Genomic DNA, 24242 nt, shown 5'->3' on the forward strand with positions numbered 1-24242 from the left:
CGGCGTGAAGGTCAGGCTGTGCGGAACCCAAGCCACGATGCAATAACCCCTCCTGGGCACGGCACATCCTCTGCAGCGCTCCCAAAAATACCCTTCGCCGCTCCCAGGTAAAGGCACCCCTCTCCTTGAGGAAAAGGATTTCCCACTCTGTTACACATCAGAAAATAGAAGGCAGAACCTGACACACAGAGGTCAGCAGGAACCCCTCTGGTCACGGTCAGCGCATGACATAATTCTGCTGCTGCCAGGCTGATATCACTAACAAAGGAAAACAAATTCGTTTTCCTGTTATAGATAGGCAGGTCTTCTTCAAAACATCTTGAGCCCAAAGCTACCGGTACACAAACAAGCCAGGAACAGGTAAGCGCCGACAGCTGCAGCGTTAGACAAAATGCAAGTCCCCTGCTCAGTCTTTGCCCTTAAGGCCAGTGTCAAGGAGCTCACCAAAACACAAAGATCTGAAGCTCCACCTGCTACAACTACCTAATACTGAGAAAAAAATGTTAACATTAGTGCCCAGGATCAGAGAATGGGGTGGGTTGGGTTGGAAGGGACCCTAAGGATCCTCTAGTTCCAACCCCTTGCCACGGGACACTTCCCACTAGACCGGTCTGCTCAACACGGACAACTGAACTGCTGCGTAAGGCACGCACCGGAGAGGGAAGGAAACCCATTTTCCAGCCATTTCTACTCCAAACATCACAGCCTTTCCTGCTGGAAGCTCTTGGTACAACCACAACCAACCTCGTGCATGTGGAGTTCACCAACAGCTTGGCTTATCTACCAGGTGATAAAGCAGCAGGTGGTTAAACACGTCCTTTGGATTCATCACAACGTGATGCAGCAACGAGCTCTGAACAGTCACTGGGGCCGCATTGCGGACACCAAACCAGACCAACCAGAAGTCCACTGGGGCTTCAGGTTTTGACAAGGCTAAGAACACAAGTCTTTATCGTTTAAATCAGATCTAGTGTAGCTAAATGATTCTAGAAGACTGAACTCTCACAGAGAAATGCATCTAAAAACGTCTGCTCAGCTTAAAACCTCCTGTGGGAAAGGAGTGCAGCCCCACAACAGCTTCAGTTCAGGCTGAGCAGCTCCATTCCTCTCCTCCCAGCCCAATCTCCATCCCACCGCTCACCATTCTCTGTAGCACAACACGGTTTCAGGGCTCATCAGAAACTTTTACACATGCTTGTGAGCTCCATAAGCTTTGCTAAGACTGCCCCAGCTTGAAGCAAACCTGCCAGGCACAGGCTCTGCTGTATTTTCCACTTCCCGGTGCCTGGAAGGAACCCCACGAAGTTGCCTCCAGCTCAAAGGACGGGCAACGCCACTCACAGAGCGGGTTGCTCAGGGCATCCTTCATTAGGGCCTTGAAAAGCTTCCAAGGACAGAAACGCTTCAAAAGCTGAACATGACTGAACATCCTCTGACAAAATAACCTGACCCAGCAAACTCCAGCAGTCAACCAGCAACGCAAACAAACACAACCCCTGCTGCTCATAGCGACCTCTGAATTCATGGCAGAACATGTTAGAAGTCTGTCCTTTCCTTCAGCATTTTCCCATCGTTAACTCCCATGTGAGTGTTTCTTGTTACTACTTCACCCCACAAAAAGAAGCGATCACACACTACCCAGAATGAACCTAAACAAAGCTGTAGTTTCGCTGCACATTGTCTCTACCGTACTTTTAAGCTAGAAAAAGGCAGTGCCTAACCTGTTAATGTTCTAAACTTACCCAGCGTGCATCTAACTGCTCACCCTGGGCACAAGCAGGACTGTCTGCTGGAAGGGGCTGCTCCTACCTGGACTCATTGCCCCCGAGAGCAAGAAACACACTTCTGTTGATTTGACTTTTGAGAAAAGATGCACTATTCAACTTAAAAAAACACCAAAACTCCAATCTCTGACAAGAATCTCGAGCGTTCATTAAAAAAAAAAACAAACAAAAACAACCAAGAACTTTTAGTACACACCAGTAACAGAAACAATAAAAAACCCACTATGCAGACATGTACAAAAACCCCTGAGGGTCACTAAGTCCCAGTCACTTCGTAACAAGAGAGTTGGAAGCCAGAGGAGCTGGGTATTTATACAAACAGTGCAGTCAGCAAAGATCCAGGGTTTGTTTTTTTTCAACATTTTTTGTTGTTTTCAATGTGCTAAGGCACCAGGAAGTCACAGTTAGGCAAAAAAGGATCTTCCATGCAACATTCAAACCCGATACGCTTACCCTGTGTCATGACAGAGGTGAATAAGAGGATCACAGTGCAACAGCTCGAGGACAGCACTCTGGAGCCAGTAGCAGCACAGAAAGCGAGTTGGAGGAGGCAGAGGAAGGAAAGGAGCCCTCACTTCGGATTGGATGGGATGTAGAAAGACTTGCTGTGGGTATTGGAAATCCACACTGCTTGTACAGAACCAACACTGCAACACCCAACTGGTCTGATACGGTTACGTCGCTTCGAGGACTTGTTTCTCCATCTCTTCAGAACTACTTTGAAAAGGCAACTTTCTTTTACCTCCTAAAAACATCAGAAGTGTTACAAAGGCTCCAATAACCAACAAGATCATTTCAAAAGACACGGAGGGAAAAAAGACCGGGGGTTACAACGAGAAGGAACTGCCAACTCTCTTTAATAGTACATCACTCTGTCTAGCAGAGACGTCAGCAAAGCTCAAACCTTGCCGTACCAACCAGGAATCATACAGCATTTTACAACTTTAAAGCACTGTACAGACATCGCTGCGAGGCCGCAGCTCTCAAGGTTTGCCAAACGCACAGATTGGTCACACTTTACCACCAGCTGCATGCTCGTTCCCACTTTTGGTATCTCACAGCTCTTCAAATGATTCTTGTTTCAGCTTCAGATGATCCCTGCGAGGCCGGGTGTGAACACAGCATCTCAAGGCAACACCTCTGCACTTCTTGACAGCATAACTCTGGGAGGAATCCTCTTCCAATCACCAGTAAATCACATGGAAACCCACTTGTATTTTATCTTCACCAACACAGCTGGCATTTTCAACGTTATTCCAGTAATTTGGAGGTTGCTGCCGTAGGAAAAAGGTAATTTTTTTTTTTGAGGCAGGTACAAAGTTCTAAACTACTCAGTGTTAAACTTATTCACTGCATCAGAAACTTGGTGCCTAAGGTACATTTAAAAATGCGACGTGAGCTGTGCCGTGCTCCTCCTCAGGTTCTGCCTTGCCACACGTGGTTATCAGCCACAGTTTCTCTCTCTTCGCCCCCAGACCTGAACATGCGGCGTTCCCAGCGGGACTGGGATGCCGTGGAGAAGGGGACAGTGGAAACTCTCAAAGCTTGTGGCCAACACAGCCACCTGGAACGAGACTCATTCAGGATCTCTTAAAGAAACGCTCATGCGATCTCTTGAATTGGTGTTCAGGCTTTGTGAACGAGGAAAAAAAACACAGCTATAAATGCAACGATTTAAACTACCACAGTGTGAAGTCAGTTTCTTACGTTAAAGCAGACAAGACATCATTACTAAGCTACACCTTTCCTGTCCCCTTCAGGTGATGACGCTCATTTCCTTTTAGTCTCTGAACCTCTGAATCCACCTGGACGACTTACAGGTCTCCGTTTTGGCTCTTACTGAAGAGTCGGTGAAGGGTTACAGGCAGCAGGCACTGAACTGTCACAGTCCAAGAGAGATTGGTCTTTGTCAGAGACCATGGAAGCTCACATTTTGATCAACTCCAAGTCCCGGACTTCACTCCATACATGCAGGAAAACACAAGGTACCATTATTGAGGGCCAGCAGTGGAGAGAGAGAACAGGATCTCATTGCCGAGGGGCTCCCAGCCTCCTCCAGCGGAGCGCTGCCTGCAGGGCGCCTACCAACTCCGCTCCATCAGCTGTTCCTTAAACACACTGTTGATCAAATACTCAGAACGGGATAGGAGTATCCTTTTATTCCAGCGGAGAAGTTGTACAAATGAGTCCATCCGAGACCAAGAGACGGTTAGAATTTAAGAGCAACAAAAGCAACACACCTTTCGCTTGAATTCTCCATGACCACTGATGCGTGAGATAATGCATGCTGCCAAACGACCGCGGCCCTTGCGGAACAGGCCAAAAGAACACAACCGAGATACCGAGGTGACAACATGTTTGTCAACATCAACGTAACTCTAAACGACACCCAGGATTTTTTTGAGTGTGGTGCCAGTTTTGGAATATTTGAGTAAAATAGTGAGGCCCCGCGCTTATGGCTGGATTGGGCACATCCAAAGAGTGAGCCACTTGTAATAGGACAGCGGGAACGTGAATCGGAAAGCCTACATCATGGAGGGGTTCTGTATCTTGTGCCTCCCACCCAGGCTCCCATAGATCGGGTTGATTCGGGAACAGACTGAACAAAACCTGTGAAAGGTTACAGTGTGTGTTTTTTAGAAGGGAGGAACAAAGGTTAGACTACAGCATTTACTGAATTGTTCCACCACTGCTCCGTAAAAGTCTTACGGCATAAATAAAAAATTGAGGGGGGGAAAAAAAAATAAATATATTGGCTCCTATGAAGTCAGAAGTGGTTTGGGCTGCATAGTGGAGGGGTGAGAGATGGGGGCATAGGGGCAAAATTTACACACTTTGAGACAAAACGGGAAGCGCCTGCGAAGTGGTAGAGGAGAAAGCCAAGGGTTTAAGTGTCCTCGTTCATATCCTGGCTGTCTGTCCGAGCGATTTTCCGTGGTGGTGCCGAATTCTCACCTTCTATTTCCACTTGCTCTTGATCCCTCTTCTTCGCTGCATTCTGTTGGGACAGAGAACGCCACAGTAAAACTCTCTGAAGCCTTAGAATCTGGCAGAAGCCAGTGTCAGTAGAGTAAGTTTTTATCTATAAGAGTTTCTGGATGGAACAGAGTGATGGAATGATCCAGCCAAACGAGTGGAACAAGCACCAAAGAGGATTTTGTCCAAAGCCAAAAGGTGCCCCCTCTAGATTGTTCTCCATATCTGAGGGTGGGATTGAAACCAACCATTGCTCTCAGCATCTTTTATAGAAGCATCTCAAACATGACATGAACACAGGGAGATCCCCTTCCCCCGTGCTCTGCGCCAGTCCCTGAACTTATCAAACCCTCCCAAAGCTTCTCTCACACACTTATACTTGCTTTTCAGTTTCAAGTTCCTTATAATTTTGCTTCTCTTCATGTTCTTCCACAACCTCTGCTCTGCCTGTGACAACACTTGCTGCTTTGATGTCTCCCCTCCTAAGTCATCGCCCTGCTCCACACTGCCTTGTGTGTTCCTCAGAGTTTGTACCCAAGGAACTTACACAGCCTCCTTAGTGTATTCAGACCCTACACAATCTCATTTATTCCTTCCACCAGCCCTGGGAGATAAAAGCAGCTTCACACCAGTGGTAAAGCAGAGGCTGAGGCACAGGAAGACTAATTTGCCACAGTCACAAAGGAAAACTGCAGTAAGTGTGAGACATAACCGCAGCCTCCCAAGTTCCAGACTAAACACCAAGTTAATGTCCCTCATGCTGGAAGAGAAAATCTTTTTAAAAGAAGTGTTGTGCAGAGACAGAGCCTCTTCATACAGCGTTTTGCTGAAGCGCGGGTCACAAGGCCTGGATCGCTTTCTTTTAATCCAATATTTTGATTGCAATCAATATTGAGCTCGGTCAGCTCAAGTCATCAAATTGAGACGGAACATTAATATGAAGAAAACACAACCATACCTTTTTGTCCCACTGCTGGTGTAAATAACGCAAAAGAATATTTGTCTTTTCTGTTACTATGACTGCCAAAAAAAAGAGAGAGAAACATACTGAGGTCATTTTAAACACGACTTCTTAAACAGTGATGTAACCACCACATTACTTCACATACTGGTCCTTTCTTATAAAAGAGCAGTGTGCAGGAACACCAATTACTTAGAAAGGATAGAGGAAACGCACAAAATCCCCATAATTAGACATGCACTGCTAAACGCTGTGATGACAGCTCAATAATATCACTTTATCTGCCATTTAAAGTTACGTTTACACCAGATTTTTAATAGCAGAACAGAATAAAGTGATAAAAAATCAAGTCTGAGTGGGGCAGACTTACTTTGTTCAGACGGATACTCTCTCGTGGGAAGATATACCGATGGTCGTCTATTCTGTAGAAGAATTAGAACAGTTACCAGGCAAAGGCAACAAAAAGGTGATTTTTTAACCCAAACACAGCTATATCAGCCCAAAGGCCCTGATTAACGCAGACTATGGATGTATTGTGACCCCTGCTACACCACTCTGCACAGCTGCAGCTTTTTAAAACACACACAAACCCACACGTATAAAGAATAAGGCCTATTTTTCAGGGCGTAAGACTGCTACTAAAGAATGTATACGTAAAAAAAGCAGCACAGATGTGGTTTGGCTGACATGAGAACACGCATTCCTCACCAAAGCAAGCAGGAAGTTTTCCTTGCCAGTCCCAACTCATGAGCTATCTGCTGTCAGTACACATAACTTCCTACAAAACACTCCTTATTTCACTCTAGCACCCTCTGAGCTGCACGCGAAGAGCTTCCCCCAGAGCAGCACGACGTGGCAGTACTTACTGATGCTTTACATACAGAATCTGCATGGAATCTGCTGAAGTTGCTTTTGTTGTAGACTGGCAATCCTTTCAAAAAATCTGCCTAAAAAGAGACAGAACGCAAAGAAATAGGTGAGGAAGGGAAGAGCAGTAATTCTGGTTATTGTTTGCCTCGTGCTGAGTCTCAAAGGAGTCGCGCAGGTCGTTAAGACAAACAACTGAAGGGTGCTGCCAGGTCCCAGCCAGCGAGATGTTGGATATGAAAACCCACCCCAAACAGTCTCTGTGAAGAAAACCAACCTCCAGGCCCTGCGCGTGGCTCATTATATCCCCAAAGATCAGGAATTCAGTTAGAAAGCTGCTAATGAAATGTTCTGGCATAGGGGTGATTAAAAACAAAAAAAAAAAAAAAAAAAAGAGAGTCTTGTCCTGTTGGGTGAGCTCTGACGGAGGAAAGATTGGCAGCACACAGATACAAACACCACCAGCAAGCAGACCAGAATCCACAGGGATTTACCAGCACAAACCATGACAACACAGGAAAAACTCTCACATAGCCATGCTGATGGCCGTAGCCCTTCAGTATCACACCATATCAAACCTGCTGCTCTTTCCTTTCCCAATTAACACTCGGGCTGGTTCCACAGCGCAATGAAAGCCTATGTGGCCTTGGAAGCCTAACCCTTATTCTGCACGCTTATCAGCCTGGCCCAACTTTTTCTCTTTGGGAAGAATTCCATCCTTACCCGGGTCAAGGGTACCCGTACATCAAAAACTGGTAATCCTGAGTTTGGATGGAAGCCGTCAGCCTAGCGCTCACACCATCGCTGCTGCTCACACAGGCCAGCAGAGCTGTTTGCTGCATGGCTGCAGGCGCCCTGCAGAGCCCTCGCAGTTTAATTAACCCACAGCAGCATGAAACAGGAATTTCCTGTCAGGAGAAAATAGAGCTTGACAGTGCGGTGGTGCCTTTCCGCTCACAACAGAGACAGAGGGAGATTCCCTGCAATGTCTTTAAAGCAAGGAGAAGATGGGTAATAATGTACCTGTGCGATAACAGATGAGGGAGAGGCCCCAAGATGGAACCTTCCACGCCATCAGAGCCGCTACCCATGTCTTAACAACACTCACTTAAAAGATTCAAAGCCCACTATACTGCACACTAAAGGATTCTACTCCAGGACACACATCACCTTCTTTATAAGCAGTTTTAAAAGGATAGTAAAGCAGCAGATGAGAAGTCATTTAATTTCAGTGTCGGAAGAAACAAATAAACAGATGCTGCTGCTACAGAACAGCCGGGCTGGAAGCCACCGTTATCATTTAAATAAAAGCCATTAATTGTATTAACACTGCATCTTTAACTCAAAACCAAAGAGCTGTAATTAACCACAGCAGAAAATATTATTCATTATTTTGTTCTTAAAAACACCCTGCTCCTTCCCACCTTCAACCCCTCCCCGTAGGCCTGGGTTTAGAAGTGATCTTGTTGAAAGGTTGGCCTTGGGTTCTAACAGGGAACTGGACATTTCCCTTAACCCCGAGGCCCAACGCTCCTTCCTCCCTCTCCAGCACAGAGCCCGCCGCTTGCTGGTCTGCGTAACTCCGGGATGACGGCAGCATCTTCCAGCTCTGGGGTAACAGGAACCCTCAGCTTCGCTCCGCGTCGTGCTTGCAGCTCACCACTTCCCACTGTTCGTGTGCTCTGGCCAGCACTGACCAGAGAACCTGTATGCAACCCCAGGATTCCCAGGCTGAAAGGGATGGGCAATCACCCAGTATATTTAACAATTACGTGTTATATTGCCGTGTTTAGAAGGCTTGAGGATCTTTACCCCATTGCATTTCAAAGCGCCTCACCTTCCCACTGCATGAAGTTTGCAAGCTCTTCGTGATGAAGGAACCTGCTCCGCTACAACAACCTGATCCCGACAGAGACGGATGTGTCCTCAATTCCTTCTGCTCCAGGAAAAGCCAAGAAGCTGACAGCTACTTGGTTTTATTCCAGCTTGGAAAATAACTGCTCTGATTTAGGAGCAGACAACTTCCAGTATCTCTCCATAAGCTGCAGCTCACCCCAAGCTCCTCACACAAGGCTATTCCCAGGAATTTGTTCTGGCAAAGCCATGTTTCCCTGGAAAGAGGCTGGGTGAGCAGGATCACAGCTCTTATGGGGAATCCCAGTCTATTACAGCAGAGTTATGTCCAGTAAGGTACAAGAATACTGTTAAAATCATCAGTCAAAATACAATTTAAGTGGTCAAGATGGGGTTTTCCACCTTCTTCCACAACTGAAGCAGGATATTGTAAATTTACAGAATTGTTTGGGGTGGAACGAACCTCAAAACCCATCCAGTTCCAACCCCCTGCCATGGGCAGGGACACCTCCCACTGGATCAGGGGCTCCAAGCCCCATCCAACCTGGCCTTGAACCCCTCCAGGGATGAGGCAGCCACCCCTGCTCTGGGAAACCTGGGCCAGGGCTTCCTAACCCTCACAGGAAAACATTTCTTCCCGAGATCTCATCTCCATCTCCTCTCTTTCAGCTGAAAATCTTTCCCTCTTGTACTATCCCTGCCCTCCCTGATCAAGAGTCCCTTGAGCTTCCCCAGGGCCCCTTTCCATACTGGAAGCTGCTCCAAGGTCTCCCCAGAGCCCTCTCTTCTCCAGGCTGAACAACCCCAACTCTCTCGGCCTGTCCTCGTCCAGGAGATGCTCCAGTCCTTGGATCAGCTCCGTGACGTCCTCTGGACTTGCTAAGCACAGACCCACAAGCGGGAAGGTGACCACACACAGGGAACACCTGGAGACCTCGGCTCTAACAGGCCCCCTCAGGGGAGCCGTATTCCTGGATATTCCGACTTAGTCAATACTCCAAGCGCAATGATCCTTATCTGCTCCAAGGGCACCACATCAAAGAGTCCCAGCGGGTCACAGCTGTGTTTACACACCTCCCATACCGCGTCACACGAGGAAATGCTCCCCCTTCGAGCCTTCTGCCACTCTTTAACCAAGGAAAGTGCCCCCTGGCCAAGCCAGCAAAGCTGATGGAGCATCCTGCATGGAAGGGGAAAACCAGCACCCACACCAGGCAGAGGCCTCGTTTCTTTTGGGAAAGAAACTCAAAGAAATAACAAAACAGGAGCAATTAGGCAACCTCAGAAGACAACACCGGTTCCCTCTATGACTTGGGAAGTGAGGTAGAGATAAGGTGCATCAACTGTTCCTCTATTACCGAGGATACTTGGCTTCTGAGGAACAAGCTACTCCTCATCTAAAAGCAGGAAGGTGGAACAACCCACGCAAACGCACCCCGTTCTCAGCTTCTGAAAGGAACTGCGGTAAAATGCTATGAAATATGAAGCCCAGCACACAGACACTGAGAGTCAGGCTCTGTCCCAGCATGATGCACACACACGCGGACGTGGGGTTGAGGAAAACCACCAACACAGGCTTGGGAGCAGGCACCAACACTCTCAGCTGCTGTATGTCTGTGCACAAAGACACCACTGGTTCTCCCTTAGTTACAGAGGGGCAGAAAAAAACCCTGTTTCGCCAATGGTTAAGTCACTACAAAGGCAGGGAGGGAAACTAGAAGCCTCTTGGCTACAACAGCACCAAACCAGGAGCCTGGGGCTGCTTCGGGGGCAAACAAAGACCTGAACTTGAGCTTTGCAGCCCCTGAGGATGTGGAACACTCACATCCCTGAGGCACCCCCATTTCCCCCTCCTGCCCCCCAGCCATAGGGGTGGAGGGAAGGCCCTGCACCCTGGCAGCCCTCCTTCATCCCCCCCACCCCAAGAGAACGGGTGCACCCCTAGTTCACGGTGCCTCTGCCCACCTCATCCCTCCACTCCTGTGGAGGGAGGAACCCCAGCTTCTTGGGGTGCTACAGCCCCCCCTCTCGTGGTGGGGAGATGAGAAGGGGCGCATCCCCAGCTCTGGGTGCCCCTGCCACTCTCATGCCTCCACCCCCAGGGACAGGAGGAAAACTCCACGATCTTGGGGAGCTACAGCCCCCTCTTTTGCAGTGGAGAGATAAGAAGGGGTGAACCCCCAGCTCTGGGTGCCCCTGCCCCCCTCATCCTCCCACCCGCTGGGACGAGGGGGAAACGCCATCACCTTGGGGGGGGGGGGGGGGGGATGAGAAGGGGTGCACGCCGGGCTCTGGGTGCCCCTGCTCCCCTCACCCCCCATCCCCGGGGGAGAACCCCCACCGTGTCGGGGTGCTACAGACCCTCCCCATTCGGGGTGCGGCCCCCCTGGGCCCAGCCCCTTAAACCCCACGAAGGCCCCGGGGCGGCGAGGCCGGAGGGCGCTGGCCCTGCGCGGCAGGAGGGGCCGAGCGGGCCGGCAGGGCCCCGCTGCCCTCACAGGCCCCGTCCCTGTTCCCTTCAGGCCCCCAGGACGCCGCCATTTCGGGCGGGGAGAGCGGAGGGACCGGGTCGGGGCCGGGGTGGGGGGAGGCACCACCTACCATCTTCTTCTTCTTCTTCTTCGCTGCAGCCGCCGCCGCCGCCGCCGCCGCCGCGCCTGTGCCCGGCCCCGCCCACTGGCCGCACCGCCCGCCCCTCGCCCTCTCATTGGTCCGCGTCGCCCCCGGGGCGCCTCCCGATTGGCCCGCGCTGCCCCGCCCACGATCGCGATTGGCTTCCGCGCCCGCCAATCAGAGCGGGGTGAAGGCGGGGCAGGAAGTGCCCGGCGCCGAGAGGACCCGGATGTAGCGCGGGGCACGCTGGGAGGTGTAGTCCAGACGCCATCCCTCTCCCTGCTCACTAATGAATGACGATCATCCAGTGGGTCTTTCCCAACCTACAGATTCTATGATTCTATGAATGAACCATAAAACGATTTGACTTAGAAACTCCATCTAGTCCCAAGCCCCCTGCCACGGATCCTTCCCACTGGATCAGGGGCTCCAAGCCCCATCCAGCCTGGCCTTGAACCCCTCCAGGGATGGGGCAGCCACCCCTGCTCTGGGCACCCAGGGCCTCCCCACCCTCAGTGTAAAAAAATCTCCAGTACCCAGTCTAAGCTTCTCTTCTTTTAGTTTAAAATCATTACCCCCACCCCCCCCATCCTATTGCTACATGCTCTGCTAAAAAGATCTTCCCTGTTTTTCTTATAAGCCCCCATAAGTAAAGGCCACAATAAGGTCTCCTGGGAGTCTTCTCCAGGCTGAACAACCCCAACTGTCCCAGCCCGCCCTCATATAGAAGGTGCTCCAGCCGTCGGATCATCTCTGTGGCCTCCTCTGGACTCACTCCAACAGCTCCATGTCCTCCCTGTGCTGAAGAGTCCAGAACTGGACGCAGGGCTCCAGGTGGGTCTCCTCAAGCGGAGCAGAGGGGCAGAATCCCCTCTCCAGCCTCATCCTGAGACACCCTGGGGGTCGGAGTAAAGGACAACCAAGACATCCTCTGCCCCCAGTCCAAATTTCATGCTCCCACCACCCTCCCGAAGGCTCCCCCAGAGCCGCAGCCCCATGAATGACCCAGTTTCCACCCCCATCATTAACAACTAGTAGGACAAGGCAAATTGCTGGGCTTTAATGACAGCTCGTGTCCATCTTTGAATCACATCTACAAAAGGGCAATGATTTCAGAATTTAAAAAGCAGCTGCTAAACAAAGCCCTTGGGAGGCCACCCTGGACCCAGCATGATTCCTCACACGGTCCTGATGTGACTGGGACAAGCGATCGCTGCCACTCAGCACAGGCTGGGTCATTCCAAAGCTGCAGCAGCTCCAGGACTCAGTTCTGTCTCACCCTGCACCAAACTGAGTGAGTCCTCAGTGGCTCAGAGACTTCCTGCCCTTCAGCATGCGCCGGAGGATAACCGCAACGCCGGCCGGTGTGCTGATGCGCTTGATCCACCCGTGGGTGCGTTTGCGCTTGCGGTTGTTGGGCTGATATTCATTCCCTCGTGCTTTCGTGCGGACCTGCTGGCAGTTCCAGGAGGATTCCAGGCCAGGGCAGGCACCTGCAGCCTTGAGGGAGAGGCGACTTCCGAGAGGCAGCTCCAGGGGACTTGAGAAAAGTGAGACTGTCCGGAGCTGGAAAGGGCAAGCTGCGGCTTGTCGCAGCAGGAAAAGCCTTTGGGAAGAGGAAAAGAGAAGTGAGGGGAGAGCCCAGCGCTTCCACTGACAGGAAATTAAAGGGATTTTGTCAGCTGTGAGGGCTGGGGCTAGGGATGCTGTGTCTGTGTCCCCATCCCTATCCCAGTCCAAATCCCTGTCCCTGCCCCATTCAAGCCCTTATCCCTATCTGTGCCCCCATCCCTATCCCCATTCCTACCCTCTCCCTGCCCCATCCCTACCCCTACTCTAAACCTTATCACAGCCCCTCTCCCCATCCCTACCCCTTCCTCATCCCTCTCCCTATCTCTAGCCCTGTCCCACTCCCATCTACATCCTTACTTTATCCCAATCCCTCTCCCTATTTCCCATCCCTGCCGCATCCCCATCCCTGTCCTTAACCTAATCGCAGCCCCTCTCCCCATCCCTATCCCTGCCTCATCCCTATCCCTGTCCCACTCACATCTCCATCCTATCTTAGAATCATAGAATCACAGAATCAGCAGGTTGGAAGAGACCCATCGGATCATCGAGTCCAACTATTCCCATCAATCACTAACCCATGTCCCTCAGCACCTCGTCCACCCGGCCCTTAAACCCCTCCAGGGAAGGCGATTCAACCCCCTCCCCTGGGCAGCCTCTGCCAGGGACCAATGACCCTTTCTGTGAAGAATTTTTTCCTAATGTCCAGCCTAAATCTCCCCTGGTGGAGCTTGAGGCCATTCCCTCTCATCCTGTCCCCTGTCACTTGGGAGAAGAGCCCAGTTCCCTCCTCTCAGGTAGTTGTAGAGAGCAATGAGGTCTCTCCTCAGCCTTCTCTTCTCCAGGCTAAACACCCCCAGGGCCCTCAGACTCGTTCTCCAGCCCCTTCCCCAGCTCCGTTGCTCTTCTCTGGACTTGCTCCAGAGCCTCAACATCCTTCTTGTGGTGAGGGGCCCAGAACTGAATTCAATATCTTATCCTTATCCCTGTTTCTTATCCCAGTCCCTCTCCCCACCCCTGTCCTTGTTCAATCCCCTTTTCCTATACCCATTTCACATCCACCTCCCTATCCCTGCCCTTGATCCAATCCCAGGCCCTCTCCCTGCCTCACCCCTATCCCTGTTCCTGTCCCTATCCCTACCTTATCCTTATCCCTATCCTTAACTCATCTCCATCCCAACTTACCCTCACCCCTGTGCCTTGCCCTAGCCCCTCTCCCCATTCCCCATTCCCCATCCCCTCCCCCTCCCCTCTCCGCCCCCGTCCCCGTTACCCCCTCGCCCCCCTCAGCGCCGCCGCCATCGCGCTCCTCCCTCCGCTTCCCGCCCCCTCCCACTTCCGGCCAATCCCGGCCTCGCGGGGGGGGGGTGCGCATGCGCAGGAGGCGGGACGCGCGCGCGCGGTGTGTCCTGCCGCAAGGGCTGATGGGATTTGTAGTCCTGGAGGAGGGGCTGGGGCCGCCATGCTGCTCCGTGGATGGACAGACGGACAGGAGGCGAGGAGCAGCTCTGCGGGAAGGGGTCATGGGATGGTCTGGATTGCAAGAGACTTCAAAGCCCACCCAGTCCCTCCCCTGCCATGGGCAGGGACACCCCCCACTGGATCAGGGGCTCCAAGGCCCATCCAGCCTGTCCTTGAACCCCTCCAGGGATGAAGGAGCCCCCCCTGCTCTGGGCACCCTGGGCCTCCCCAGCCTCATTGCGAAGAATTTCTCTTCCCAGTATGTCCAAGCTTGGCTCCAGCAAGGCAACCTGAAGGATTTGTTTGATGACCCAGTGCGAGGTGTCCCTGCCCGTGCAGGGGGTTGGAACTCGATGGGCTTTAAGGTCCCTTCCAGCTGAAACCATCCCATAATTCCATGACACTTTTGCTAAACAGATTCTCATGGAACCCAGCATGGTCTTTCCCATTATGGAGATGCTCAGTGGTTGTGTGCTCGGGCTGAAAATGAGCCAGGGAACGCGTGAGAAGCAGCAGCAATGGGATCCCCCTTGCACCTCTTACCCTTATTACCATTATTTGCATTATTAGCATTAGTATTAGGGGAACCATGACCCCCTTGCTCTCTGGAGAAGAGACAGCTCTGGCCCAGGCTGCCCAGAGCAGGGGTGGCTGCCCCATCCCTGGAGGGGTTCAAGGCCAGGTTAGATGGGGCTTGGAGCCCCTGATCCAGCGGGAGGTGTCCCTGCCATGGAACTGGATGGGCTTGGAGGTCCCTTCCAACACAAACCATTCCATGATTCTATGAAACCCATGGCTGTGAACATAAAACCCCAGAGACACTCAGGATTTCATGTTCGTCCTCCTGCCCCAGCCCCTGGGCTCTGCGCTTTTGGCGTGCGCTCACCTGTGCTGAGCCCCGACCTGCTCTTACACGGACACGCTCATGGCAACGAATGGCAAGAAAAGGGTAAAAGGTGAAAAAAAGAACTCCGTCACTCATCCCGCTGGAAGGGGCAAAACCCCAGGGTGAGTTTTCCAGCTCCCTGGCTCCTGGCAGGCTCCCCACGGGCGGGCGTCGAGGCTGCGCTGGGTCTTGCGTTGACTGGCAAGTCTCCTTGTCTGTCAGCCGAGAGCCCTCCTCTTTAGGAGGGATTTAAGGGGCTTTCTATGGCTATAGCCGACAAGGACAAATAGCCCCCCCAAACCCCAGAGCTCAGTGATGAAGCTGAGAAGATGGAAGGCGAGATTTTTTGTCTAGAGCGCACGAGCTGAGCTGAAGGCATCGCTCCGTCCTTCCCACCAAAGAGGCAAAAAAAAAATGTAATCGTCGGAGGAGCTGGAAAGCTGAGCAGCTGCCAGAGCTGGCAACCTGCATCCCGCACCGGCTCCCACCGCCTCGGGCTTCTCCTCCTCTCCCCCTTTGCCTCCTGCAAGATTTAAGCCTTTCATTTGCAACCTCGACTCCTGACAACCCTTGTCAATAAATGAGGTGAGCATCCTCTCGTCTCTCTCTCTTTGTGCGGAGGGTTCGGGGCGCGAGCCGGGATGGGGGGCACGCAGAGGGGAGGAAAGGGCTCAGCGACGGGAGCAGAAAATGCATTTTGAAGCTGCTGTTGGGAAGGGATTCGAGCAGCGTTAAATGGGATTGTGGATAGAGAAGGGGAGCCGGTAGCCCAGCAGTGGCTTAAATATCGAGCAGGTTTGGACCTTGGGGTCATAAAAAGCTGCCCAGCGCTCAAACTTGAGGGTCGGCGTCTGTTGTGATGCAATTGCGGTAAATGATTGCTGGCTGGCACCGAAGCTCCCGCTGTTGCTATGTGCGTGGCAAGATCTGCTTGGATTTTTCGGTCGGAGGCTCAGGGGCACCTGCACGCATCGCTGCCCGGCGGAGGGGGCAGGGTTTCCATCTTCTCCTGCCTCCTTGCAATGGTTTCTCCCAGCTGGCTGCCGGAGGACGTTGGCTGCCGGAGGAATCCGAGCGGCTTCGCTGCTGCTATGCGGTGGGGAACCTTGGAAACCCAGGAGGTTTGGGAAACGGGGGAAGGTGAAGGAGGATTTTTGGTCACGGAGGTCAGGCGTAGGTTATACTCCGCTGTGCCTTGCGTAATCTTTTGTTTCTCAAGGTCTTCTTCCTTCCTAACGAGAGATGGGTGGCAGGCAGCCAGCCGCGGCTCCAGGCTGCCGTGTGCCTTCCAGACTCTGCTTTCCTCGTCATGCCGGTCCTTGATGCGATTTATCTGCATCCCACGGGACCCACGGTGAAGTCCTGCTGCCTGGGGACGGGGATCAAACCTCCCCTTCCCGGGAGGCTGCATCCCTGCCCGTGCGGAGGATTTCAGGGCTGCCTGCTTGGTTTGCTATTTGTACGACTGATAAAGCCTGTCTGCCTGCTTACTCCTGCCTCCTGATAAAGCCGCTATAATTATAGCCGGATGGGAGATCCAGGCATAACGGAATAAATTGGAACTGTTGAAATGCGTCCAGAGGAGGCCATGAAGATGATCAGAAGGCTGGAGACCTTAGAGCAGCTTCCAGTACTGAAAGGGGCTGCAGGAAAGCTGGGGAGGGGCTTTTTCCAAGGTCATTAAGTGGTAGGATGTGGGGGAATAGCTTTAAATTGGAAGGGGGAAGATTTAGATTAGACATTAGGAAGAAATTCTTCACCATGAGGGTGGGGAGGCCCTGGCCCAGGGTGCCCAGAGCAGGGGTGGCTGCCCCATCCCTGGAGGGGTTCAAGGCCAGGCTGGATGGGGCTTGGAGCCCCTGATCCAGCGGGAGGTGTCCCTTCCACCGCAAACCATTCCCGGATTCTATGATTCTAAACCCAGGTGTTTGCCACCAGCCAAAGTGGCTTTTCCACATTCCCAAAGAGGGAAGTTGACTTTGCAGGACTGGGATGAAGCGGCATAAACGTTTTCTTGCATTTATCCAAGATCGGTGCTCAAACAGCTGCTCTCTTTATGTGTTTCTCGATGCTGCAGTTTCTCTGCTTCCCCTCTGACCGGGGAAGGCTGGGAAGAGCTTAATAATATTTGCCCATTCCTCAGGAGTGTCGTGTGTCATCATTAATACTTGTGAGCCCCGGAGGGAAGGGATTAGAGCTGAACAAATTATTACAGCAGGTCGGATTCTGGCTGCAGCACATCTCCTGCTCCTCTCCTCCACAAATTTGCAAGGAATTAGCAGCTATCAAGTCCCTCCTACTCCCTGCGAGGGTCCTGAGCTCTGTGCAGAGAGGGGGATCGAGGTGCTGAGCAGTGAGGGGACTTGCTGGGTTATAGGTTTGTGGCTGTTGGCTCCAGCACTGACTCCTGCTTGTGCTGCCCCTGCAGTAAATGATGCTCTTAGCTCAATTATTGGGATGAAATGTTTACCAGGACTGCTCTCGGCTGCCATGGAGAAACGCGCTGTCCTTTCTCTGGCCCGTAATTCAAGGTCTTCCCAGCAGGGATGGGACAGGAGGAGGAGATTTTTGTCATTCCCAGCATCCCGGACCCTTGGGATCCCCAGAAACTCAGCAGGGATGGGACCTCTGTGAGATGCAGGACCAGGAGGCAATTTGGGGTGGGGGAGACCCTCTTCTCCACAGGGACAGCGAGGGCAGAGCCAGCTTGGTTTGCCCATCCCGGTGCCAGCACCGTGCTGGGTCAGCCCTGCAGCAGACGTGCTGTGAGTGCTACCCTGGTACAGCACCTCGTGAGCCCCACAGGCCCCGTGTCAACCCTCCTGGGTTGTGTGTCAACCCCACAGCCCGCGCCAGCCCCACGGGCTCCGTCTCGGCCCCACGGGCTCCGTCTCAGCCCCGCAGAGCTGCCTGTCACGTTATCCCATCAGGCTTTCCGCCCTTCGCCCTGCCACGTCGTATCTCATCCCATTTTTCTCCAGCAGTGACACGGCACTGTCAAGTTGTATAAAATCCGAGGTGCTGCAGCCCAAAGTAGGTCAGTAAGTTGTTTTTTCCGCAGCCGGGTTGTTCGCCGCCGCCGGCGGGGAGGGGGACGTCAGAGGAGCCTTCGTGGGTGCTCTGGACTTGGGCGAGAAATCATCCTCCTGGGATTAACCCCCAGCATCCTCTCTTCGCTGGGGCAGCCAGCGCTCCGGGGGAGACCAGGATGCGGGTGTCAGCTCAGGGCGAAGCCACCCACCTTCCCAAGCCTCGCGGGACGAGGGGGGCGATGGGGTTCACGCCGCGCCTGACTCATTGTTGTGCCTGGCCTTATGTAACAGGTGCCGAAATCTCGCTGCGCGCCGGGGGCGGCGATGGAAGGGAGCCGGGATGGAGGAGGGGAGGGAAGAGCAGCTCATCGCCATGGTTACCAGCATCTTTGCAAAGTTCTTCACATCCATCTGGTTTCATTTCCAGCCCTTTTCATCTCACGGAAGGAACATCCCTTGATGTTTCTGGCTGCATCGAGGGCGTTAGACGGCGTGGTGGGAGAGAGGAGGAGTGTGGGAGGTGGGAGACGGGCAACCTTCACCTCCCAGTTTGAGATGAAGCCTCTAGCTGAGCTGCTTAACCTCCTGTCCCCCCATTTCCCATCTATCCATGGAATGGCTCGACTGGGATGTGCTCTCTGATGGGATTTCGGTGCTGTTGTTCCAGTCTGATGCCCAACAGGGACTGCCATGACCTGGACCAGGAGCTCCAGCCTGGGTGAGCAGAAGCATCTCAGCCTGAGGAGCTCCTCTCCTGCAGTGGGATCCAGGCCCGTTCCCAGAGCTGATGAGGCTCCTGGTCCTGCCTGCAGAGCTCCTGACGGCCAGAGCCTTCCAGCAAATCAATTCTGGAAATGAACAGGACGGACTAATTGAGTTAATCCCGAGAAGTTAATCAATGCCGAGGCGGTTTGGCCAGAAGTCCTGTTTATAATCCATACAGAGATCATTAATAACTTGTGAAATGGAAGCGCAGCGTGGAGCCAGGTGGTATGGAAATCGGAGGAGAATCACAACAAGGCTGAGCCTGGAGGAGCCGTACCCAGCGCGAGGGCAGGATGCAGCCCCGGGCAGAGCTTGTGGAGAGCTCGCAGTCGTGTCTGTGGGGACTGTGGGGCTCAGGCTCTGCTCATTTCCCCTGGGTTTCCCACTGCCCCATCTCTCTGTGCAGCGTTACCAGCTCAGCTCCAGGATCCAGAGCAGCCCAAGGTGGCACCGAGCTGAAAACGTGGCAAGAGCCATGGCTTGTCCATCCCTTGGCGAAGGCATCTCCCACCGAGGGCTCCAGCCAGGCTGGTGCCCAGCTCCTCGGGCTCCTCGCCAGTCTGGAAGTTTGGATCAGCAAAGCACAGCAGCCCCTTGCCAGAGAGGTCTGGAGTTGGCTTCTCCTTCCCAGAGCTTCAAGACATCCTGCTCTTGCTCCTCGGCGTGGATGGGTCCATCCCTGGAGTTGGGAAGGGAGCCCAGCGGGTGACTCGGCTGTTCGGCACTGGTGCTTGGCCAGCCTGCAGGGAGCAGAGGCTGCTGGAAAGCTCTCGATGAGACGGATCCTGCCTGGATGTGCTTGTGTCCAGAAGAGAGGCCGCTGATGCAAGCAACAGAGAGTTGGGACGGTGATGCCCTGCATGGAGGGAGCCCCTGGGGAGCTCCCGGCCAGTGAGGAGCAGAGGGAGCACCTGGGACCAGCTTTGCTGCATTTCCAGTCCCTACGACTCGGCACCCGGAGCTTTACCCGGCCTTTGTGTGGGCGTCACTGTCCCCAGCAGAGCCGGGTGCGACTCAAACGCTGGCTGAGATCCCGGCCAGGCTTCCCGGGATAAGCTGCTCCGGCTTTGCCAAGGGAGCTGGTGCCCAGCTCGCCCACCTGCAGCAAACAGGCTGGTTTTAACTGGGAAAGCCCCGAGCCGCGTGTTGGGGTGGAACGCGGGGGCTCGCAGCCGGCTGGCAGCTCTCTGCAGAGCCCACCTGGTTCCTGGGAGCGTGCAGGGTCCAGGCTGGGTGCGTTGGGGTCTCTGAGGAGGGCACAGCGCTGCCTCTCCCCCCCACAGGAGCATTAGAAGCTCCCAGCCTGCCCCATCCCTTGCTTTGTTTTGCAGCAAACCAGCTGCAATCCTGCTGGGTAGCCTTGAAGGGGTTGCTTGCGGAGCCAAGTGGGTGTTCCTGAAGACGTTACTGTGATTTACGTGTTTAATTCATCCCTGGGAATGCACTTTTTCCTCTCCTCCTCCTCTTCTCACAGTCAATATCTGCGACTGCTGCTCAGGGGAAAGCAGGTTGCCCGCTCCTGCAGGGACAGCCCCTCTGCGCAGCGCCCGCTCTGGCTCTCTTTGCCCGTTGGCATCAATAATTCACCGTGTTTTGCTTCATCAATAATAAAGGGACACCAGGATGCCAGCCTGGGAGCTCCCCAGCCCCATACGCAGCCAAACCCAGCACCGCCAGGGTGGCGTCGGGCTCTGGTCCCAGCACCGATGCCTCCAGCCCTTCTTACCTTGCGTCTGCCTGCTCTGGCTTCGCTCTCAGCCAGGCTGGGTGGTCCTTGCACCCACAGCCTTCTCCCGAAGCCACCTGAGCACATCTGGAACAGCAAATGTCAAGGAATGAGCTCTGGGGACAGCAAAGACACTGCCAGGTCCCCAAAGCCCATGAGGTGCCGAGTGGGGATGTGGGGAGGGGGTTCCCACGCCTCCAGGCTGGTGCTGGGTCTCTCCCTCCCTCCCTGGTTCTCCTGCCGTGTTATTTTCAGCCTTGGTTTGCAGAGTGACTGATATTAAAACCTTCATCTCCAGCCCCTTGAATTCCCACCTCGCGCCGTCTGTGTTGGTGGTTTAGTCTGGAGATACGTATATATATATTTAATTGGTATAAATAATGCATTTTCATAGCTGGATCTTTCCTCAGCCCTGTATTTGGTGCCAGAAGTAGCATTTTCATTTCCATCAGGCCTCTCCTGGCGCGTTCCTTCCCCTTGGCCAGAGCGGATCCCGTCTCGGGGCCGGTGGTTGCGTGCCAGGGGCCGTGCGAGTTCGCAGCCGCTCGACTTCATCTCTGCTGAGCCAGCGCCCGCCACGCCGCTCGGTGACAGGGACACGGCGCGCTGGCTCCATCTCTGAGCCGAGCAGGAGAGCTTTGCACTGGGGGAGCAGCACGTTCCAACCTCGCTGCATCCCTGCAGGCGTGTTCTGCCCTCGCTCGCGCCGCTGTGGGTTGGGTAGCAAGCCAGGAACGCCAGCAGCTCCTCAGAAACGGTGTCTAACCCCCTTTTTCTTGTCCCTGCTTTGTCCTAGGGAGCATAATGCTGAACAGCATCACCGATGGGCTCCTCTGCTGCCTGATGGGCAAGACGACGAACGCCGTGGGGCCGCTGGACAGCGTTGAGTCCAGCAACGGCTACAGCTTCATGGAGGTGAAGCCGGGGAGGATCCTCCGGGTGAGGCACAGCGCGCCCAGCCGCCCGGCCGCGCAGGGGCCCGAGGACACGCAGCCCGGGGGGCCGGAGAGGGGCTTGGTGCACTGCAAGCGCAAGATCACCGTCTACCGCAACGGGCAGCTGGTGATCGAGAACTTGGGCGACGCCGTCCGCTCTGAGATCCTGCACTGCCAGAACGGCTCGGGGGAGCCCAACAGCACCGTGGAGCTGGAGCTCTCCGAGCTGGCCGGCCAAGCTCCCGCGCAGGCTCCCGCCGGCACGCCGGGATGCGGCCCCCCGGGATGCGGCCCGCGGGACGGAGCCACTGCCCCCGCCAAGCGCCGCAAGCGTAAACCCAAGAAAGTCATCAACATCGACTGCAAGAAGCAGATCACGAGCTGCAAAGGGACGCACAGCGACGTGGTCCTCTTCTTCATCCACGGGGTGGGCGGCTCGCTGGACATCTGGAAGGAGCAGCTGGACTTCTTTACCAAGCTGGGCTATGAAGTGGTGGCTCCTGACCTGGCCGGGCACGGCTGCAGCTCGGCGCCCCAGATTGCCGCCGCGTACACCTTCTACGCGCTGGCGGAGGACATGAGGGCCGTCTTCAAGCGCTACGCCAAGAAGAGGAATATCCTGATAGGCCACTCGTACGGGTAAGGAACCAGGAGTCCCCAGGAGGGAAGGGATGGATTCATCCCCTCCTGTCCTCTCCTTGGCAGACACGTCCAACAAATCCTGCACGTCGGGGGCTGAGAAGCAGAGGAGGGGTGTGGGGTTTCCCATTTTGGATTTATCCCTCAGCTCTGATCTCCTACATCCTCTTGGTGCGCGTCCGTGGGTCCAGCTAATCCCAGAGCCCGTCCTCCAGCAAGGAAGCCGGCAGAGCACAGCCTATAAATAGAGTAAGCCCAAGAAAGTCAATTAGATAGAGACTAAGCAGCGCAGAGAGCAGGGCTGGGAGGAGAGGGAGCTGGAGCCGGGCTCTGAGCTGGGCAGGATTAGATCAGCAGGACAAGGCTGGTCCAGGCTGGCAGACGCCCAAGCGGATCCCAGCACCCTGCTTTGCTCTGCATGGGAGTGAAACCCCGAGCTCAGCTCCTTCCCCCAAGCTCTGCAGGGTTCGGGGTTTGATTTGGGGTTACCCTGCCCGAGAAAGGGGGAGCACGGGACAAACATGGGGGTTTAACCTGGGCTCCGGCCGTGGACCCGTGGGACGCAGCATCCTCCGGTGCCACCAGGTCAGGGCACGGCTCGCACGGCTCTCTCCCCGCAGGGTGTCCTTCTGCACCTTCCTCGCCCACGAGTACCCAGACCTGGTCCATAAGGTGATCATGATCAACGGAGGGGGCCCGACGGCGCTGGAGCCCAGCCTCTGCTCCATCTTCAACATGCCCACCTGCGTGCTGCACTGCCTGTCCCCGTGCCTGGCGTGGAGCTTCCTCAAGTGAGTGGCCACCCCGGCACCCCGGGGAGGGTTTCCAGCGGCCACCGTGGCTTCCAGGCACCACCCCACGCCCCTGCCCTTGGGCTGCTGAGGCGGCGGCGCTGGGCTGACCCTCCGGCTCCATCCCGCAGGGCTGGCTTCGCTCGCCAGGGTGCCAAAGAGAAGCAGCTGCTGAAGGAAGGCAACGCCTTCAACGTGTCGTCCTTCGTGCTGCGCGCCATGATGAGCGGGCAGTACTGGCCGGAGGGCGACGAGGTTTACCACGCCGAGCTGGCCGTGCCCGTCCTCCTGGTCCACGGCATGCACGACAAGTTCGTCCCGGTGGAGGAGGATCAGCGAATGGCCGAGGTAGGGGATGGGGAGGGGCTGGCGGGGCGGGCGAGGGTTGCGGTTGCCGGCGAGGGGCTCATCCCGGCGCTGAGGCTCGCCGTCTCCCACCAGATCCTGCTGATCGCCTTCCTGAAGGTGATCGACGAGGGCAGCCACATGGTGATGATGGAGTGTCCCGAGACGGTGAACACGCTGCTCCACGAATTTGTCCTGTGGGAGCCCGAGACGCCAGCTGGGGACGGGCAAGGCGAGAAGAAATAAGCCAGCGGGACGCGGTGACCGGGCTGCTCCGATGGGAGAGAAGTTTCAGAGCGGAGAGGGGTTTGCGAGAGCAGAGGGGTGCAGCAAAGGCTGCTCTCGCTGTGAGCTCAGCCGATTTATCTTTCCCGGCCACGCTGGAGCCTGGCGGGGAGCGTGGAGGCTCCCCCAGGCAGGGTTGTGCGGGGCCGGCAGCGGGAACACGGCAGACCTGGTCCCTGCCGCCTCGGGGACGGCGTGGCAGCCACTGGAGCGTCTTCATCCTCTTTCTTTGTAGTATTATTTTCCTCACGCAGCAAACCCCCTGGGGATGGAGAGGAGGCGGCTGCGGGGAGACTGGTCGCACCTGCAGCAAGACGGGAAGAACTTGGAGGATTCCTCCAGGGAGAGCGTGGTGGCTCCAGCACCTCCAGGGCTGGTGGAACTGAGCTGGGATTGCTTTAAGGAGAAGGCAAAGGCTCATCAGCAGTGGGATTTGACTCTCTGAGCCCTGCAGAGTCTTGTTGGAGCTGTCTGCGGGGCAGGAGGACAGGACCATTATTGCCAGCAGCCGCGCACGTGGCATCCAGCAGCTCCTGCCTGGTGCTGGTGAGGCTCAGCCTGGCCAGGAGAGGAGGACGAGGAGGTGACCTGCTCCTGTCGGCAGGGCCAGAAGGACCGTCAGCTCCCCCACCGCAGTGGGATTTTCCTGGCTGTGGCGGGGAGGACAAGGTCAAACCGGAGCTCTCCCGTGGTCCCCGGTGCCACCGTCCGTGCAGTCACATCCACGACCACCATCACTCTAGGTACCACAAG

The 24242-nt window shown here is 54.8% G+C and overlaps 3 protein-coding genes across 3 annotated transcripts; 1 reads left to right on the forward strand and 2 right to left on the reverse strand.

Annotated features, from left to right (window-relative positions):
* Window positions 1-1911: 1911 nt before the first annotated feature.
* On the reverse strand, window positions 1912-7430 carry DDA1 (DET1 and DDB1 associated 1). Its single transcript, XM_069877769.1, has 5 exons — window positions 7386-7430; window positions 6588-6668; window positions 6092-6143; window positions 5719-5780; window positions 1912-4782 (listed from the first exon to the last, which is right to left on the reverse strand). The coding sequence occupies exons 1-5, from the start codon at window positions 7428-7430 to the stop codon at window positions 4672-4674; spliced, it is 351 nt and encodes a 116-aa protein (XP_069733870.1). The 3' UTR covers window positions 1912-4671.
* A 4662-nt stretch (window positions 7431-12092) lies between these two features.
* MRPL34 (mitochondrial ribosomal protein L34) lies at window positions 12093-13945 on the reverse strand. Its single transcript, XM_069878334.1, has 2 exons — window positions 13898-13945; window positions 12093-12661 (listed from the first exon to the last, which is right to left on the reverse strand). The coding sequence occupies exons 1-2, from the start codon at window positions 13924-13926 to the stop codon at window positions 12358-12360; spliced, it is 333 nt and encodes a 110-aa protein (XP_069734435.1). The 5' UTR covers window positions 13927-13945; the 3' UTR covers window positions 12093-12357.
* Window positions 13946-15211: 1266 nt separating this feature from the next.
* On the forward strand, window positions 15212-23962 carry ABHD8 (abhydrolase domain containing 8). The gene is made up of 5 exons (XM_069878315.1): window positions 15212-15556; window positions 21291-22068; window positions 22689-22859; window positions 22991-23207; window positions 23301-23962. The coding sequence occupies exons 2-5, from the start codon at window positions 21299-21301 to the stop codon at window positions 23448-23450; spliced, it is 1308 nt and encodes a 435-aa protein (XP_069734416.1). The 5' UTR covers window positions 15212-15556; window positions 21291-21298; the 3' UTR covers window positions 23451-23962.
* Window positions 23963-24242: the final 280 nt, after the last annotated feature.

Source organism: Phaenicophaeus curvirostris, chromosome 28, assembly GCF_032191515.1.
Source record: "Phaenicophaeus curvirostris isolate KB17595 chromosome 28, BPBGC_Pcur_1.0, whole genome shotgun sequence".
In the NCBI taxonomy this organism is placed as follows: domain Eukaryota; kingdom Metazoa; phylum Chordata; class Aves; order Cuculiformes; family Cuculidae; genus Phaenicophaeus; species Phaenicophaeus curvirostris.